At 39.2% G+C, this 18,006-nt stretch overlaps 1 protein-coding gene across 1 annotated transcript in view; it reads right to left on the reverse strand.

Moving 5' to 3' along the window:
• Positions 1-3,103: 3,103 nt before the first annotated feature.
• SNAP91 (synaptosome associated protein 91) overlaps positions 3,104-18,006 on the reverse strand; it is a 67,929-nt gene continuing 53,026 nt past the window's right edge. Inside the window, exons 22-30 of the mRNA XM_065730960.1 lie at positions 16,901-17,038; positions 15,480-15,629; positions 13,895-13,925; positions 12,552-12,663; positions 11,679-11,702; positions 8,658-8,741; positions 8,477-8,581; positions 5,529-5,629; positions 3,104-4,536 (exon numbers count right to left, since the gene is read on the reverse strand). Coding sequence (XP_065587032.1) covers positions 5,537-5,629; positions 8,477-8,581; positions 8,658-8,741; positions 11,679-11,702; positions 12,552-12,663; positions 13,895-13,925; positions 15,480-15,629; positions 16,901-17,038 — 737 coding nt within the window. The 3' untranslated portion in view covers positions 3,104-4,536; positions 5,529-5,536. The remainder of the gene's footprint in view (positions 4,537-5,528; positions 5,630-8,476; positions 8,582-8,657; positions 8,742-11,678; positions 11,703-12,551; positions 12,664-13,894; positions 13,926-15,479; positions 15,630-16,900; positions 17,039-18,006) is intronic.

Here is an 18,006-nt window from a genome sequence, read left to right on the forward strand (position 1 = left end):
TGCTAAACTTGTTTCTAGCTCCTGCCAAAAGTAATCCCTTTGATATTTTCTTTTTAATAAAGACAAATTTGGGGAGTTTTGAAACTGTACTTTAAGTCAGCTGGAAGTAGCATGGGATTATTCCAGTAAGGAAGAATCACTGAATCCTCAAAGGCAGATTAACTGGGTACAATTATAGACAAGTTAAAGATACATGAAGCTTAAGTCTTACAACTAACCATAGATGATATTTTTTTTTTCTTTTCTACTCCTAGATTAAAGTGGCATCTCACAAAACAATATATTTATATATGTGACAGAGAGCTTACCAGTCCCTGCAGTTATGGAGGGTAACTCAATTGTCTCCAATTGTCAATTCATCTCTGAAGGAGTACCTTCTTCTCCTGAACTTGCTGTCACTCAGCAGTATGAAATTTCTGTTTCCATTGGAGAGGGCTAGTGCTCTGGCAAGGTCCCTGAGAAAGATGGCTACTGCAAGCATCTACAACAGCCAGGTAACATGACAAAGAGCTTAAGTCATATGAAACCAGAAGACAGCTGTATTTCCAAAATGTGGGTCATACTTCATAATGCTCAACCACAAACACCTGGATGGAGGGGCTTTACTATGCCATAGCAGGGTAGGTATTTATCAACCTCTCAATAGGTTCAGCTACACAGACAGATTTTTTTGGGGGGGGGGTTTGCTGTCCTCAATCCTTGTAGTGGATGTTCATCCCCACCCCTCCATACGTCTCCACTTTCTGTATGCTGAGTTTCTGCCTCTGCACTACCACCTTTGGTAACTCATGTTTGGTCCTTATACCTATAACTGCATTAGAAGATGTCTGTTCAAAAGAATGAGCACCAGGCTTTTGTAACCCACGTGATTCTCAGAGTTTAATTAAGGGGAAGGGAAAAGGAGGTGAAGTTTTAAGAGCCAAGATTTGGAACAAAAAAAAAAATACCAGTGCTGGCTGCTTCAAGACACATATAGCCCACTCTTGCCTTCTGTAATTCCATCTCTGAAATTGCTGTTTAGTTCTTTCAGACCTTCAGTGTCTGCCACTACCCACACTGCTCACAGCACTAGCAATACACAACATGCAGGGAAAGGGGTTTTCTTTTAATAAAGTTTCTGAACATATTTCATATTTCAGGAGAGATTTGTACATCATCTTCATATCACCATAATTATTTCTACCACAGGTAGTTTCAGTTGGCATTTCTAAACATCAAGAGCTGGTAGATCTGTGCTGCTGTTACTGAGACCTTTTTTCTCCATGAAGAGTAAATTGTCTATGCTGGCAGCTCTCATTTTAGAGGGAAAGATGGGAAAGGACAATCAGGAGCAAAGAGCCATACCAGAAAAACAGAACTATGTCAGCTATGGCTAGTGGCTATATCATGCACTAGATCTGTCATCCATCAGTAACATCCCATATTACGGTAGTATCAACTGCATTTGCAAAGCAATTTCCTTCTGATTGACTTTTTTTAAAGCAAGTCTCTAGCTTTTTCAGTTGTTCTACTAAATCTTAGGAAGAGAAGTTTAGGTAGCAGTGTAATTTGGCAGCCAGTCTGAAATACAGTCTTAGAAAATAACAATTCAGTTGTCAGCGTCCAGGACATCTGATGTCTTGGAGAACACCAGCATCACTCCAAGGAAAGTCTGCAAATCAAGTTACAGCACACTGAATATATAGCTAAAAATATAATTATACCCAGAGAAAAGTTAATTATAATGAATGATGAATGGGGAAGCAGTGTGAGACCTTGCTAACCCCAAGCATTCAAACAATGAGCCAGGTTAAAGTTTGCTGCAATTGTCACTCAAAACTCTTCAGCAAACTGAGTTCATGGTCTCCAGGCACTCAGCATCTCCTAGGGCACCCAGGCTTGGGGAGCAGCTGCACATTTCTCACATCACTAGAGGTTCCGTCTTCAAAGGAAACCACCACACTCTCACAGAGCTCATTGGTATGAAGTCTGTACAAGACTAACAAGAATGAAGAACAAGGACTGGAGGCATTGTAGAAGCTGCTACAGAAGGACATTTTCCACATAGTGATGGAGTGTACCTGGCAAAGAAAGAGCCCCCACACTGAGGTTTTACCTCTTGGAGCATCTGTGTCCTACAGAAATAACTCAATTTTGTTGTAGAGAACATTTATTGGCAACAAAGTGCATGCAACTAGTTTTGCATAATTAATTAGAACAACATCCAAAGAAGTGGTCTGAACATATCTCCCTACATGCATCCCAAAGAGGTATGCTTGGTTTGAGAAAGCTTCACAACATGGTGTGTCAGAAATCCAGGCAACACAGAGCACACAGCGAGGATGAGCAAAAAAACTAACTGATCAGAGTCTGAAGGCACTGTGAGTCTTTCTGGATGAGCTTGTTTGGGTCTTAGTGCTCAAACAGTGAGAAAACCCAGGGATTTCCAGGGCAATCTGACTCTACAGGCTGTGTGTATTAAAAGCCTTTTAAATGGCCAATTGAGATAGATTCACAATACCAATGTTGCAACAAATAAAGAAAAAGGAATGAAAATGAACAATGAAAAAAATCTCTTAAGCAATGGCACCAACCTGCTGGTGGAAATCTATTTGAAGTCTATTTCTAAATTCTAACCATACCAAGTTGTTTCAGTGTTTTGTCATTCATAACTAAACAGACTTCGGTACCACTTTATCAATTCACCTTTTACCACTTCACCAAAAGGCCTCTTGTTAGTTGTGTTCCATCAGAAAGGCTTTAGTGTGGTTAAACTGAGTGAAATGTTTTCCCTTCCTTTCATCCTACCATAAGATGAACCTTAGCATAAGCAATTCCTGTAGCATCGTAGTTGCACTAGCTCTCAACAAGCTGTTGAATGAAACCTTATAGAAAAGAAATCAGGACCAGTACTACAAGCTCTCACAGATGCAACTACTTCAATAGTACTCTACTTAACTACTTAAGGAGATTACATCTCTAATGAAAACTTCTGAGTTGTTATGGGTCAAACTACAGAATTATCTTCTTCCTCAGACAAAGACCTTCTCACAATACACATTTCACCATCAAAGAGTATTACTGTGCTCAGCATCTGAATGAGCAGGAAAACAGCAACAAGGTATTTACTTTGATCAAGGTGTTTATTGCATCTCAGAGGGCACACATGCACTGGGGTTTTCCGTTTTTTCTGTTTTTTGCTTTTTTTGTTTTTTTTTTAAACCGAAATACAAAGAAGAGCCATTTTGAAATTAACTTTTTATAGAACTTTCCCATGACGGTGTATGTTATCCCCACAGCAAATTCTGTGATACAACCACTCTTAATGGTACCATACATTGATTAAATAGTTAATTTGAAAGACTTCAGGCGAATCTTTCCAACCCAATATGCTTTTACAGAGAACTGCCAAGCCACTTGTAACACTGATCAACAGTGACCTCATTTAAGAGTCAAGATCTTAAGCCAAGCCATCAGCAGAAACAGTATGAGAACAAATAAAAATTAAAGAAACACATTATGTACAGTAAAGGGCATGGATCTCCAGATCAGAATTAAATCTAATCACCATTAGTACAAAAGCTACTCACAGCGCAGTTGGGGAAATGGAGAAAACACCAGCCTAAGGCATATACAAGTAAGCACTAAATTAAGAGATGTACATAAGAACTAAACAGAGGTGAATAACATCACTTGTAATGTTCTGACTACAGATATACCAAAGACTGCTTTCAGATTTGAATTTCCTTAATTCCAGACAACTACGGTTGCTTTTTTCAACTACCTGGAGAGAAACTGACCCTTTACTTCTTTTCAGTGCATTGAGCAAGAATTGATAGATAAATATGCCAATTTTAAATGAAAAAAAAACAACTTAAATAATTACAATATATTTTAAAATCAAAACAGCAATAAATATGGTATTCTTTCAGATATGACTTTTCAGTCTCGGAAAATCATTGGAAAAGTACTTGTTATGGAAGTTTACCTTTATATTACTTTAAATTATCTTAACATATACAGTGCCACAAAAATAAAACATTTTTTCACGACAGTTGAGATTCCTGTGACTGGAAAAAACGTATTCCACACAATTCCGTATTTTCCTTACTATCTGGTATTATCACACTATGTTTTGTAACAGATAAAGGAGAAACTGAGTCTTAGGGAAATCATAGGTGTCCTCAAAAAGTTATATACATTGAAACCTTCAGAAAACACAGACATCGCTCCAAATGGCTCACCAAACAACAGCTGCATAATCTGCCCCTGTGGGATAGGTTCAGAAAAGCACTAGAAGGCATCAGAAACATACATCCATTGTTTAAATTGTAAAACACAAATAACCCAAGTACACAAATTTAGAGAGAGTAGGGATAACAGCTAAGGTAGTACACATTCCTAATGTTCACTTTCACAGCTGTGCTACACGTTTCAGGAGTAAGAGAAAGTCTGAGTAAGCACTGGGTTTGGTACTGGTGGCTCACTTTGAAACTCTGAGCATCCAATTGTGGACTCCAAACTCACGATTTTATCATCTCGTCAGAAAAACTGCAGCTGTGGAAACAGAAGAGTGTCATGTGAAAGCAGAAATAACAAATCAAATTAAACACATTCTAGAAAAATTAAGGGGAAAGTATCAAATACAGTCTTCACTGCTCCTCAAAGCTGTTACCACCATTTAAAAAGTGGCTACCTTCCCATGGACAGTTATGAACCTGTCTACTACAAATACAAGCTGAAAGCTGTGAACCCAGCAATAACAAATGCACTTCCACTCTCAGCTAAAAGTCTTCACAAATTCATAGGTGCTTTCAATGCTGGAATAGAGAAACACAGAGAAGAAGAGCCAGGTGGTACCTGCTAAGATGAGCTTGATCCCATCCCACCCCCTGTTGCTAATTCCAGCATAGAGGAAGCCCAGAACAAGCCTTAAAATTTAGCTATGGGTAGAAAGAAAAGGGACCCACAGAGGCCTGAGAGATATGCAAAAATTGTCTTCTCCTCACATCGCAAATTATCCTGGACTTATAAAATGCTTACCATACTCTAGCCATTTAAACATTAAAATGCAGAAGTGTTCAGTCCAATCTGATGTTTCTTTCTTTTCTAGCCCTATTTTTTCCCTCTTTTGATCTCTCCAAACCTATGCTACAAAATCTGTTGACACACAAGAGATGAGATGCAAGATCAATCACAGTTGACCAAAAGTTCTCATAAACTACGTACAGCTCCTTGTAACAACATGGAATAAGCCTCTCTGGCAAGGTTTTGCCCCAGTATACATACTCTATTATGTTTCTAAATGCTTCAATATTAATTTCATGAAAAACAAAACCACAAACCCTTGGACTGGGTGGAAGGAAGTCAAAATGGAAGCTATAGACGGAAGATAATTTTCTTGTCAGTCCCTTTTGGCAAAAGGTAGTGCATGTTCCTCCTGATCTTTGCAGGTACAATTCTGCTTATTGTGTTTAATCTACAGGACTAACCACCATCTGTTTGCCAAATCTGTACTGTGGGGTAACATGCAGGCAGTCACAAAATACCTTATCGTTTACAAGAAATCCTTGATGTTAAGATCCGCTAATGGGTCCTTTGTTGGAGGTTTCTTGGGACTCTGAGTAGCAGGAGTAGGGCTTGGAGAAAGCTAATAGATGCCAGCCAGGAAGGTAGAAAAAAAACAAAGCAATATGGATACACAAGCATTAGGTAAGTAGAGCTGGATCTCGCAGAAGAACATTGCAAACATATGAAATCTCTACGTTGTTCACTGTGCTGCCATTTTCCTCAAGCATTGTTTAAACTCTGTTCTCACTACAGAGTTAACAATGCTTGGCTGATGCAATGGGCACAGACACTGTATTCTTGTTAGCACAGCTGTAAATCACTCTCACCTTGAAAGACAGAACAGCATTAGAATTGTCAAACCAGACAGAAGTTAAGCAATTGTTAGATGTTAAACACCAAGGTACAGAATAAGCTGAGCGTGTGCTGCAGAGTACATCTGAAAATCCCAGCAACTGGCATTTAAAGGTTGTTCTGCACTGGTAACATAAATGAAAGTCCACAGTGTACTGCAGATGTGACTGAACTACATTTAAATTCTTCTTCATCTTTGTCAGGCATAAAATGAATTATTCCATAGAAAGTATCTGTTCTTGAAGTTCCATGCAATCCTTTTACCTAATGAGATAAATAATTCTCCCATCCTTACTCCCCACTGTCACCACCTTATCCAAGGGCACTACAGGTATTTAATAGCACACAGCCCTGGCACATTGATGACTGCCCTACTATAAGAAAAATGTGTTTATGTCTTCCATAATATCATTCTTAACAATCTCTGTCATTCGACAGTTTAAACTGGGAAGACCAAATAGGTCTTCCCAGTTTGTGAAACTGTGAATATGTGAAACGCAGAGCTTCAATACCTACAGCCTAAATTCTTATAAGAAGAACTTGAAACTGTTCTTTCTACAGGGAAAACTCAGAGATACTTAAACAGGAATGTAGTTTCTTACTTAACGAGTGAAGTCTGCTACAGACTGCTTAATATTGCAAAATTGAGAGGTGGAGTGGTTTCAAGTATCAAAGATCAGATTTTAGGCCCACAGCACAAACTTCTACCTCAGAACTCATTTCAAAGATAAGATGAACTTCTTAAAAAGTACTTCAGGGAATTTTTTCCCTGCCTCTCCTCTGGAAAGAGCCTTTCCTTTACTGAGTTACTATAAGCTAAACTCTACCTCGGAAAAGAAGCTTGGAACAGCTATCATGGTTTATGTTGTGTCAACTAGTGGCTACCAATCAGCTAAAAGCTTTGTATCAGAGCAGATATGGACTGCTGCATTTCCACTCTTATTAGCTTCAAATTAGAAGGAATACTTGGGTAACTGTAAGAAGCAACTGATACTGTTTCAACAGGATAGACAACAAGTCTCCATTCACTCAACCCACTTCATCATTAACTACTCCATTAGATATTTTTGTCATATTAAAGAAAGACTCATCCTCCTGGTAGCCAATAAGTCATGTCAGCATCTTCTGGCTACTAGCCTTGCATTATGAGTAGAGTGATCAACTACAATCTGATCCCAAAGATTAGCTTGAATTACTTTTTCTTCAGATCCATTTAGTGCAACTGCCTTTAATTGGTTCCTGCACACTTTTTGCCAAGTGAAGCATTTGAGGCAGAAGCACTCAGACATTGAAATCTGCTAAGATTGGACTTTCAGGTGGCAGCTGGTAGGTAGGCAGCCGCATGACGAGGAACAGACTGCAGGACAGATGGCTGTCTGAATGACACAAGTAATGTGAGCGTACTACAGCAATGTACTACTTTGTGTTGGGGCTAGAAACCACTTTGCAGTTCTTTACCATTTTCTACCTCCTGAATGACAATCATCTTCTCAGACTAATTTGTTCTGCTTTGAAGCATCACTACATATGAACCTGCAGGATAATATCCAGAAGCATATTGGTCAAACAAAAAGAGAGGTGTCAGGACAAGAGGCAGTGGGCACAAACTGGAGCACAGGAGGCTCCTCCTGAACGCCAACAAACACTTCTGTGCTGTGTGGGTGACTGAGCACTGGTGCCTCAGAGGCTGTGGGGTCTCCTCCTTAGAGAACTTCAGAAGCCATCTGGACACAGTCCTGGGCATCTTGCTTGAGCAGGGGTTGGATAAAAAGACTTCCAGATGTTTCTTCAAGCTTCAATTATTCTGCAATTCACCCAGAGTTGCTGCTAAGCAAATACCTCCGCATTTAATGAATAAAAAACTCCCTGTATGCAGCAACTACTAGAGAATTCATATGCGTAGAAATTTCTGCTGAAGATTCTGTATCTGTCTCACAATCTAGACACGCAATCCAGAGTTTAATTGCTATGCTAGTTCTTAAAGAACAGGTTTGCTTTAGCCCTACGTAGCTAAGTTCTATGCGGCCCTTTGGGCCAAAACACAATTGTCACAAAGTCAGATGAGGTAAATATACTTTAAACACATGAAAAACGAAGCAATGCCATGTACCTCCCAACTAAAAATAAAAATAAAAAAGAATGAACAGAGTGACTGAAGTTCATGACCTTTCATTTGCATTCCACCACTTCAGTATAGGTTAGAAGAGAAACTCCACTACACAATACTTGAATTTGCACATTGCAGTGAAACACTTCAAATTCTTCAGCATTATATACACTATGGGAATTAATACTCAAATACAGTAATTTTGCAGCATGCCACCAGCCTAAAACCATTAAACTTGCATTTACTAAGGAACAGCATCAAAGAACTCAAGACCTCAGCTTGTCCATAAGCAGAAGACCAGTTTTCTGAAGAATCCTCTTGGTGGGCTGAGAGGGAAGATGCAGAGCATTGCTCTGAACAGAAAGGAGATGCCGAAGAGCTCTACTTCAACCTTTATCCAAATCCCCCCTAAAACACATCATGGATGTAATTAGACACTGGAGACTCTTTCTGTGAGCACTGACTCACCTGTACACCAGGGCCTGCTGCAGCTCCAAATGGCGGCCTCATCATGGGCTGCCCATACATAACCGGCTGCTGGGGCATCATGGGTACACCCGGTCCTGCTGGGGGCTGTAAATCAGAGCAGCATGAGTAGGTTTCTGGATTAAAAATAAAAAGGGAGAGCTGTATAGTGAAAGAGACTCACCATCCCAAATGTGGCTCCCGGCTGTGCAACAGGTGGGGTACCTCCTGTGGGAGGAACTCCGCCTGTTGGAGGCACTGCTCCTGCCTGGAAAATAAAAAAAAGAATTAAAAAAAGAAGAAAAAACCCAAAGTAAGTCATATGCAGTAGGTTGTACCTAACCTCAAAATCACGATGCTTCTGAAGAATGAGAGAATTGAATTAGTCCTTACAATCATGTTCAGCTTTCTTTGTCAGAGGAAAGCTAGGTGTGACAGACTCAATTCTCTTAACAAATGGAGTTCATTTTCTGAATAAATCTAAAATGAGCCCAAGGATATTCATACTTTTCTCCTCCTTCAACACAGGGTAAGAAAGCACACTGATTTTGTAACTGATAGCCAATACACCATTGCACATGCTGTAGCACTGAGTTTTAGTAAAAGCTATAGATTTAGGCCTAGCTTAAGCAGAATGTGAAGTTAAAGGAAGTAATTGCTATAGTAATTAGTTTCCAATAAGAAAGTAGCATTATTATGCAATGATATTAAAATAACTTTAACATAAAAACCAAAGTTCACACACTTAAGCCACAATCTGAACTATTACATTCTTTAGGAAGGAAAGTTTAACTTGTTACACAATGGATTTTCATACAAATAATACATGAACAAAGAAAAGATATCTTCCACTAGGATTCAGGAAGAAAGAAATGTTAGTTTAGTAGTCTGACTGTATAAACAGCACAACTAAAGTATCCTTGAACTGGCCAACTCACGTACCTAGAAGAACATACACAACATCCCTTTAGGTTCCACTGCCTGTAATTCCCATGTACAGTCTCCTTATGGCCTGGAAAGCATGCAGTTCTCTTCTTTTCACAGAAGTATGTTTAATCCAAACTCTCTTTAAACTCTTAATAAGAACTTTAAAGAGAGCCAGGGAGCATTCAAGGAAGGGATTGAAGATGGTGGTAGGATTTTTAGGAACACCATTACTGCTTATACTGGGGCCTAAGACAATCTATTGGCACAATTTCTCAAGCTGCTACAGAAGTTGCATGGTTGTGCCTGAGCCTCTAAATCCTGACCACCTACCTCGAGTCAGTTATAGAATCACAGAAGTATAGAATCCCTAGAGTACGAAGGGACCTGTAAACATAATCTTGTCAAACTCCCCTGAAATGAACAGGGACATGCTCAGCCAGATCAGGTTACCCAGGGCCTGATCCAGCCTCACTGTGAAAGTCTCTAGTGACGGTGCATCCATTATCTCTCTGGACAACCTGTTCCAGTGCCTCACAACCCTCATCGTAAAAGACTTTCTCCTTATATCCAAACTAAATCTCTCTTTAAACTCAAAGCCATTTCCTCTTTGTTTACAGCCACAAACCCTGCTCAAGTCTGTCCCCTTCTTTCCTGTAGCTCCCCTTTAGATAATGAAAGGCTGCTATCATGTCACCTCGCAGCCTTCTCTTCTCCAGGCTGAACAGCCCCGGCTCTCTCAGCCTGTCCTCAGAGGAGAAGTGATCCATCCCTTGAATCGTTTTTGTAGTCCTTCTCTGGATGTGCTCCAAGAGGTCCACGTCTCTCCTGTACTGAGGACTCCACATCTGGATGCAGTATTCCAGGTGAGGCCACACCAGTGCAGAGTACAGGGGAAGGTTCACCTCCCTTGATGTGCTGGCCACTCTACTTTTGCTACAGCCCAGGATATGGCTGGCTTTCTGGAATGTGTGGGCATATTGCTGGTTCATGTCCAGCTTGACATCCACCAGTATCTCTGGGTCTTTTTTGGCAGGGTGCTCAATCCTTTCATCACCCAGCTTGCATTTGTATTGAGGGCTGTCTCAACCCAGGTGCAAGATCTTGCGTTTGGATTTGTTGAACATCATGAAGTTCTTCTAGGTCCACTGTTCAAGCCTGTCTAGGTCCTTCTGGATGGCATCCCATCTCTCTAGTGTGTCAACCGCACCCCACAGCTTGGAGTCATCCACAAACTTGCACCTGACCCCACTGTCCATGTCACTGACAAAGACATAAAAGAGTACGGGTCCCAGCAGTGACCCACTGTGTCTGTATGCTTTCAGTTGACAGCAGAGAGCAGCTCTGGAGATATGCAGGAATTACTCACCACACAGCCCACTTCTACGAAGGCTGCATTTAATGCCCTTCCCTCATCCTTGCTTCCAGGTAGAAATACACCAGTTTCTTAAGGAACATGGGATTAGTCAGAATAACTCATTTCAGATTTATTGAACAACAAGTACCCTACTCTTTCTTAACAATTATTAAGAATCTTTTTTCCAGTTGGAAAGTTTTACTGGAAGCATTTCAATTAAAATCCTTATCACACTAGCAGTACATCTGTCCTCAAGCTAAAAAGCAGTATCTTGGATATAGAAAGCAAGGAATACAAAGACATGGGCTACTGACGTCAGAAGAGCACCCAAAAGCTATCTGACTGCAGCCAAAGGAATATATCTTAGCTCAGAATTCAGTCCATCAGTTGCCAAGATCAGTCATACAAAATGAACCTGCTTGTGCCTGAAAGTGTAAGGGGCACTGAAAGGATCAGATTTTTGTGAAATACTGCTGATTTTAATATGAAAGGGAGGGAAAAAAGTGACCAAAACTTCAGTGGCTCAAATTCAAGGTTCAACAGTGATGTGAAGGAATGTTTCATTTTGATGTACAGATTTAGAAGAAATACATGTAACACCCATGTTTCACAAAATGCTATTAAAACCACCCAGCTTCCCAAGAAAGGGCAGTTACTTCTCTGATCAGATTGGTACAGCAGAAGCTAGAAAGTTCAGGTAGCGAACACCACTGGCTAGGTCATCTCCATATGTAGCAAAGATTGTCTGAAGCTACCACTTGTTGCTTGAGGATTTTCTGCTATGCGGACAATCCAAGAAGAGCCATGTTAGGTAGCTTCTAGGTAGTTTTTAGCCAGCCTTAGTAACTGCAGTGCAGGTGAGGTGCTGTTAGTATCTTATGTTTAGTAAGTGTAATGAGATCCCACAAAAAGTAATTCACTTACGCTGTACAGTATTGTCCAGCCTCTCTATTAAGAAAAAAAGTTAGCATTACAACTAATATACTCAATGAAGTTCTGCAAGGTTAAGGAACAAGCTGTAATACACTTAGAGTTGCAGTAATACTTGATCGTTGCAGCAGGGAACTGAACTGATCATGCAAACCATTGAGAGTTCTTTCCTTCCCCTCCATTCCACTTTTTTCCAACAGAAGCTGCTTTATGCTCTGTGTGGCTTTCAAGAAGTATGACCTTTCTTCAGATTACTCTTGTAACTTACTAATGATCAAATCTCTCTTGATCCAAGTTTAGATTCTATGCTCAGTTCAACTCCCTTCTTCTCAAAATAGTGCTTCCTAATATGTTTTACATGGCAATCTTATCCTTTCCAATAGACTATTTCACTGGGCTAAAAATAGCTATCTCCTTCTACTCTAACATCAGTCATCTACTTAGTCTGAATGATGCACAGTCTTTTGATACTTCATTCAGGAAAACTTGAATTGGGAACAAGCTTAATTTTTGTCCTATCAGTACATCAGATTTGGATGAATATCACTGTTCTTTGAACAATTTACCTGGACCTGGTGTTGGTCAAGACTTAAATGGCTAACCACACACTTTTATTAGAAATGTCCTCAACAATTAAATACATATGTAAAGTCTTCATTTGTAGGCTACTGCATCTTCACTGACTTCAATTTCAGCGATGCTGGCTGTAAATATGGTCTTAAGAATGTGACTTGAAACAATGGTATCATTTATACAGGAGCAAATTCTTTAGATGAAACCATGAGAAGTGGAACATACATATACATTTGGACAGTCTCAAAATATTGAGTTTTCAGTATTGGTGGTATTGACAGATGAAGCACCTACCAATGGGCCACTTGGGACACCACCAGTTGACCATGTTGCAGGTGCTACTTTTGGCTGCCAGTTGGCACCTCCTGTTAGCTTCTTCTCTCCAGCATTCCACTGAAGGTCTCCCCTAATAGAAAGGGAGAGAGACAGAGCAATTCTTTACATACTCACAAAATGAAAATGAAAATGAAAACCAATTGCAGTATATATTAAAAATTAGGTTTGCAACTACATTAGTTTATAGCATGAAAAGTATAAGCTATTAACAGAAAGACAGACTTTTAGTACCATGCACTTCCAAGGGCTGTTAGTGGCAAACAGCACTACACTCTACACTCAAGTCAGTTACGTGGTTATAGCCTTCGTAGTGAGAATTAAAGAGGTCTTTGAATTAGTATTGATTGAAGATAACAAATTATTGCATATACCCTTGCAAAGTAGGAAGAGGGACTGCTACTGCCTATTCTACTGGGGCCAGGAGTAGAGCTTCCTGCTAGAAGTCTTTGAAAGGTCATTTCATTGCTAGAAATCTTGCTCAGACAGATGAAGGAAAAAAGCATTCAGTTCTGAAAAAAGTTGATAGACACAAGATAAACAAAACAATTACAGAAAAAAAGGGCTGTTTCAAAACCAGATTTTGCTAGAGCCTGCTAAACTAAACTCCTTGAATAAAATAAACTGAGGGAAGCTAAATGTGGAGGATAGACTACACGATGTGCTTACTCATTTCCCTCCTATCATCTCTATAGAGGAACGACACATCTTGAAGAATGGACATTACAAACTAGTCTTGGATATAGAGGAAGACTGTGCAGAAGCAAGCAATCAGTTAGCTAAAGACATTCAAAACCAAGTGTAATGTTTTAAATATCTCTTCTTGGAAAATGACGCTTTTCACTGCCTGGAATGAAGTTCTTTTCTATTTTACAAGTATCCCAATGCCTACATGATAAGCCCATTCAATGTCTGTAAAAAGATAACAAAACTATTACATATTAGCCTAAATAACTGAAGAGAACTAATGCAATTTATCATCTGAACAATTTCATTTCTAAATCAGCTATCCAATCCAAAGATACATATATACATATATATTCTTAGAGACTCATATTAAAGCTAGAAAACTTAAAAGCTACATCAAAAGCAAATAAGTATTCAGTGAACCTGCATAGAATAGAACACTTTCCTCAAAATTTTTATGAATCGTTATTTTTTATTTGGGCAAATTGGAAAGGAGGGATCTACTGGTATGTGATCAGTTCACTGATTCTTACTAATCACTATGAAAAATCAATATAAGTTTATAAAACAGGCCTGAGAACTTTCTCTTTCTTTTTTTATTTAAAAATTGAACTTACTTTTTCGAAGTGGTACCAGAAATTCCAAGATCTGAAAGTTGTAAGAGAAAAGAAAGAAAAAAGTCACATGTCTAATGAGTTGAAATGGGTCAGAGTAACAGCTCACGTCCCATAGAACATGGGCTTATAAAGAATAATTAAGTTTTGTCTGTCTTCATTTATCTAGACAGAATCAGAGCATTAGCTACATCTAAATCTTATTCAGGACTAACATCTGAGGTATTGTTAGTATATATAAGACATGGATGTCTTATACTTCGAGCCATGTTTTTTTTCCACAAGCAAACTGAACTGACAACATATTTACATCTACAAAATGTTATTTAAGAGTATTAAAACTACCACAAATGACAACACTAACATCTATTCATCATATTATATGCTGAAAGTTATTCTACTCAGACAGATAAAGCTGAATGTTAACTGGATGTTCTGCAGTTTTATCATTCATGGGTGCTCCAAGCAGTTTTCTTAACTACCGTGTTAAATAATTTTTAATCTAAGCTTTAAACAACTCTCTTCTCACATGATCAGTGCAAGTCTGGCACGTCAAAGTGGTGAGTGTGATAACTTTCTCTCCCAAACTCAGATACACCAAATGACTTGCAGAAGATGCTTCAAGTGATTAAAACATTTGCTTACTTTTAAATACAGTCATTTATCTCCACACCTAACAGAAGAGTAAGCATCTTAAGAACAGTCGCATCTTTGCTGTATTTACATATAGAAACAGTATATTCTATTTATACAGTCCTTCAAGTACAATTTCCACAGTATTGTACCTTACTCTACGTGGATCTGTGCTGGATTTGTACAGGGACTGGTGCTACTGATCTCTAGTTCACAACTACCTCAGTACAGGAAAGAACATTTTTTGTTTAGTGCTTCAAGAACATGTTTTAGGAAGTTCTCTATCCGAGACAAGGTCTGTTCTTCATACCACTGTTATTCTGTTCTCACAAGGAGACTAGCAACATGTCAGCTATTATCTCCTTGAAGTTTTTGCTTAAATTCTATAGTGCTACCAGATGCTTTGGACAATTTACCCATTCCATCTGTTAATACCGGAGTGCCCATCCATTAAGAGTCTGATTATGTCCCTGAATGTAGCTAGGATGCTCAAATGTTACAAATTACATTTAAAAAATAGATCCTATTATTTGACTCAGGTCCTGAAAACAGTCACAGAATCACAGAATTCTAGGGGTTGGAAGGGATCTCTGGAAATCATCTAGTTCAACTCCCTGCTAAAGCACGTTCCTACAGTAGATTACACAGGAAACTGTCCAGGTGGGTTCTGAATACCGCAGGAGGAAACTACATAACCTCTCTAGGCAAACCTTTTCCAGTGTTCTGTCACCCTCAGAGATAAGTTGTTTCTTGTATTCAGATGGAATGAGTGACAAGCTACGATCCTGAAACACCAGCTACCTGAATCATTTTCATTTTTTTTCCTTCCTATAGCTGACTGATCTCCACAGGGAAACAGAACACTGAAACAAGAAAGGTAAAATGGACAGCTGTTTGGTTCCATAAACAGGATTGTTGTATGCCGCACCACTTAAAACAGGCATTTGTCACTTACTGCCTACTAAGTTTGCGAGAGACGAATCAAGATCACTTCCAAGACCTTTGCTTGCTGCTGAAGCAGGAACTGTTGTTGTGGCTGCAGGTGTTATAGACTGACCAGCAGGAACCATAGTTGGCATAAGAAGATCACCTAAGCCATCAAACACTGGAAGGGAAAAGAGAATGGTTTAAATACTGCAGCTCTGGTAAGAAAAACACCACTAGCCACTTCGATGTTGGTCCAACAAATACAGCACAGACAACAACGTCACAAGACTTACCAAAACATGGTTTGACATTAAAAGTAATGCCAACAAGGGCATGCATATCATTTTACTAGAGACTGAACATTCAGTAGTAACTCTCAAAGAGCTATACCAATGAAAACTAAAATGACAGGACATGCCTAAAAACACTTCATTTGAAGAACTGAATTTACACAGAGTTAGTACTACTTCCACATGACACTATTCTTACGGTCATCCTTAGGGAGACATCAGATACACACACATTTGTCAGGAGATATTCATTTAAAGGCTTTTAAAATGAACATCTTGTAGCAATCACCAGTCAGAATTATGGTGGCAAAGATAGTCTTATACCTTGACACTGTAACAGGACTGAAACAGTCTCAGGATGTTACTAACCACTTGCAAGCAGCAGGGAGCTGGGAAAACCTACTAATATCTGACAAGATCAGAAGGAATGAGAACCATCCACACTGACAGAGCTAGTTTCCTTAGTCCAACCATCTCTCAGAATCTCATTTTTTTAGATCCCTTGAAGTCAAACTGATATATCCCATGCGAACACTCTGTCTTCTGATCTGTATTAGAGGTACATGCTAATGTTAAGCCAACAGGAAAGGGTAGCATGTGCACTGGCAAGCAGCCAAATAACCACGCAGCAGTACTACTTTGACCTTTTTTCTTGTACAGACGCAGAACTCACCAATTTTAAGTTTGTAGCAAGGACCCAGCATGGAAAATATAGAATGGAAGAGATACAAACAAAATGATAGCAGTGATGAAGGTTTAAGCCTATAGTCAGGCAAAGAACGTGATCTCTCTCAGTTTTGTGAACCTTCAGGTGCCATGCAAGCTTAAAAACAGCTTCAGCAGCAACAGCGAGATGACTTGGATACGTACTTAATTTACAAAAGAGTATTTTCATTGAATAATTACTGATTCATGCCATAAAGCACGTGCAAGGATGATGCTCGCATTAGTTCTGTTTCTACTGTCATGGTAGAATAAAAAACAGTCACAGAAAGCTCTTTTGCACACATTTCCCTAAATAGAACCCTGAAATCTTCCAGTTGAGAAGAAAGGAAAGTAACTTTTATTGCTTGCATTCAGAGCCTAAATATGGTGTCATTAACTTATCTAACACATAAAACACATTTGAATGGTCCTAGAAAGAAGCCTTTTGACTCACCTGATGCATCAAACGAACTGCCAGTCGTTGGAGCTGTTGTTCCAAAAGCTGCATCGAAGTTAGGCTGTAGTAAGCTTGTTTGAGCTGGAGTGACTGGGGATGGTGATGGAGAAGGAGCAATAAAAGAACCTCCAAAGCCTTGAAAAAGTCACATAAGAGAGGTAAGAACATTAGGATCAGTCTTGATGGGCTGTGTTTAGCAAAAACTCAGTCTATAAAAGGGAGAATGGTAGAGATGATGCTTACTAGACCACTGCAAACAGCTCAGTACTACACAAGTGTCCTTATGTAATAATACAATCCAGGAAATTTAAGCTTTTGGAAGAGTTGCTGGTAAAAATTTTAATGTTCATTACTTAAGTATCTCCAGAGGTAGACTTACAGAATGTACAATTCTTCCACTACTACATGCTACTTAAGTACGCTCACAGGTAGAAGGAAATAAAAAAGGATGAGTTCAGAAAAAAGGAGAAACTGAAAACTAGTTTGAGAAGAGCATATGATCACAGTTTAACAGAACCAACTACTTTGGAATTCCAATGCAGAAGGCAGTGTTTTACTCATCCAGTTTGGTCTCTCATCATCTTAAAACATCCTGGTCTGTTTTGTCAAGATGTCTTCAAAACAGTTGCCCACCATCCCTTCCTCCTTTCAAAGCAGCATCAACAGTACCCACAAATATAAACAAGCCCTAATCACTGACATTCTCCAGCCTAAAAGCAATTTATTCCCATGCTTAACTATTCTTAAAATCCATCCCCTGCCCACTATATAATTTGAACTCCCTTGCAATTTAAGCTTATTTGTATTATCTACAGACTCTAGAAACTGTTAAAATATGCAGACTGATAAAAAGAGAACAGACATATGACATCCCCTCAGTTCTCTCCAGTCTACAAGCCAGTCCTCTTATTCAATCTTTTATTGGCTGCAAGGCCTACTACAAAATCACCAGTGCTGGGCTGTCCTCTATTCTTACATACAAACTTCTCCTTTTTCAACATTCATCTCAGGGCTAAGCTTTAGGCACTCAATTACATGCAGAAAACATACTTATCATTGAAGAATCAGAACAGAAGCAGGGTAATTGGGCATATCGTGGATAG

The sequence above is a fragment of the Cyrtonyx montezumae genome, unplaced genomic scaffold (genome assembly GCF_038088225.1).
Source record: "Cyrtonyx montezumae isolate F1298 unplaced genomic scaffold, pur_monq_1.0 scaffold_13, whole genome shotgun sequence".
In the NCBI taxonomy this organism is placed as follows: Eukaryota; Metazoa; Chordata; class Aves; order Galliformes; family Odontophoridae; genus Cyrtonyx; species Cyrtonyx montezumae.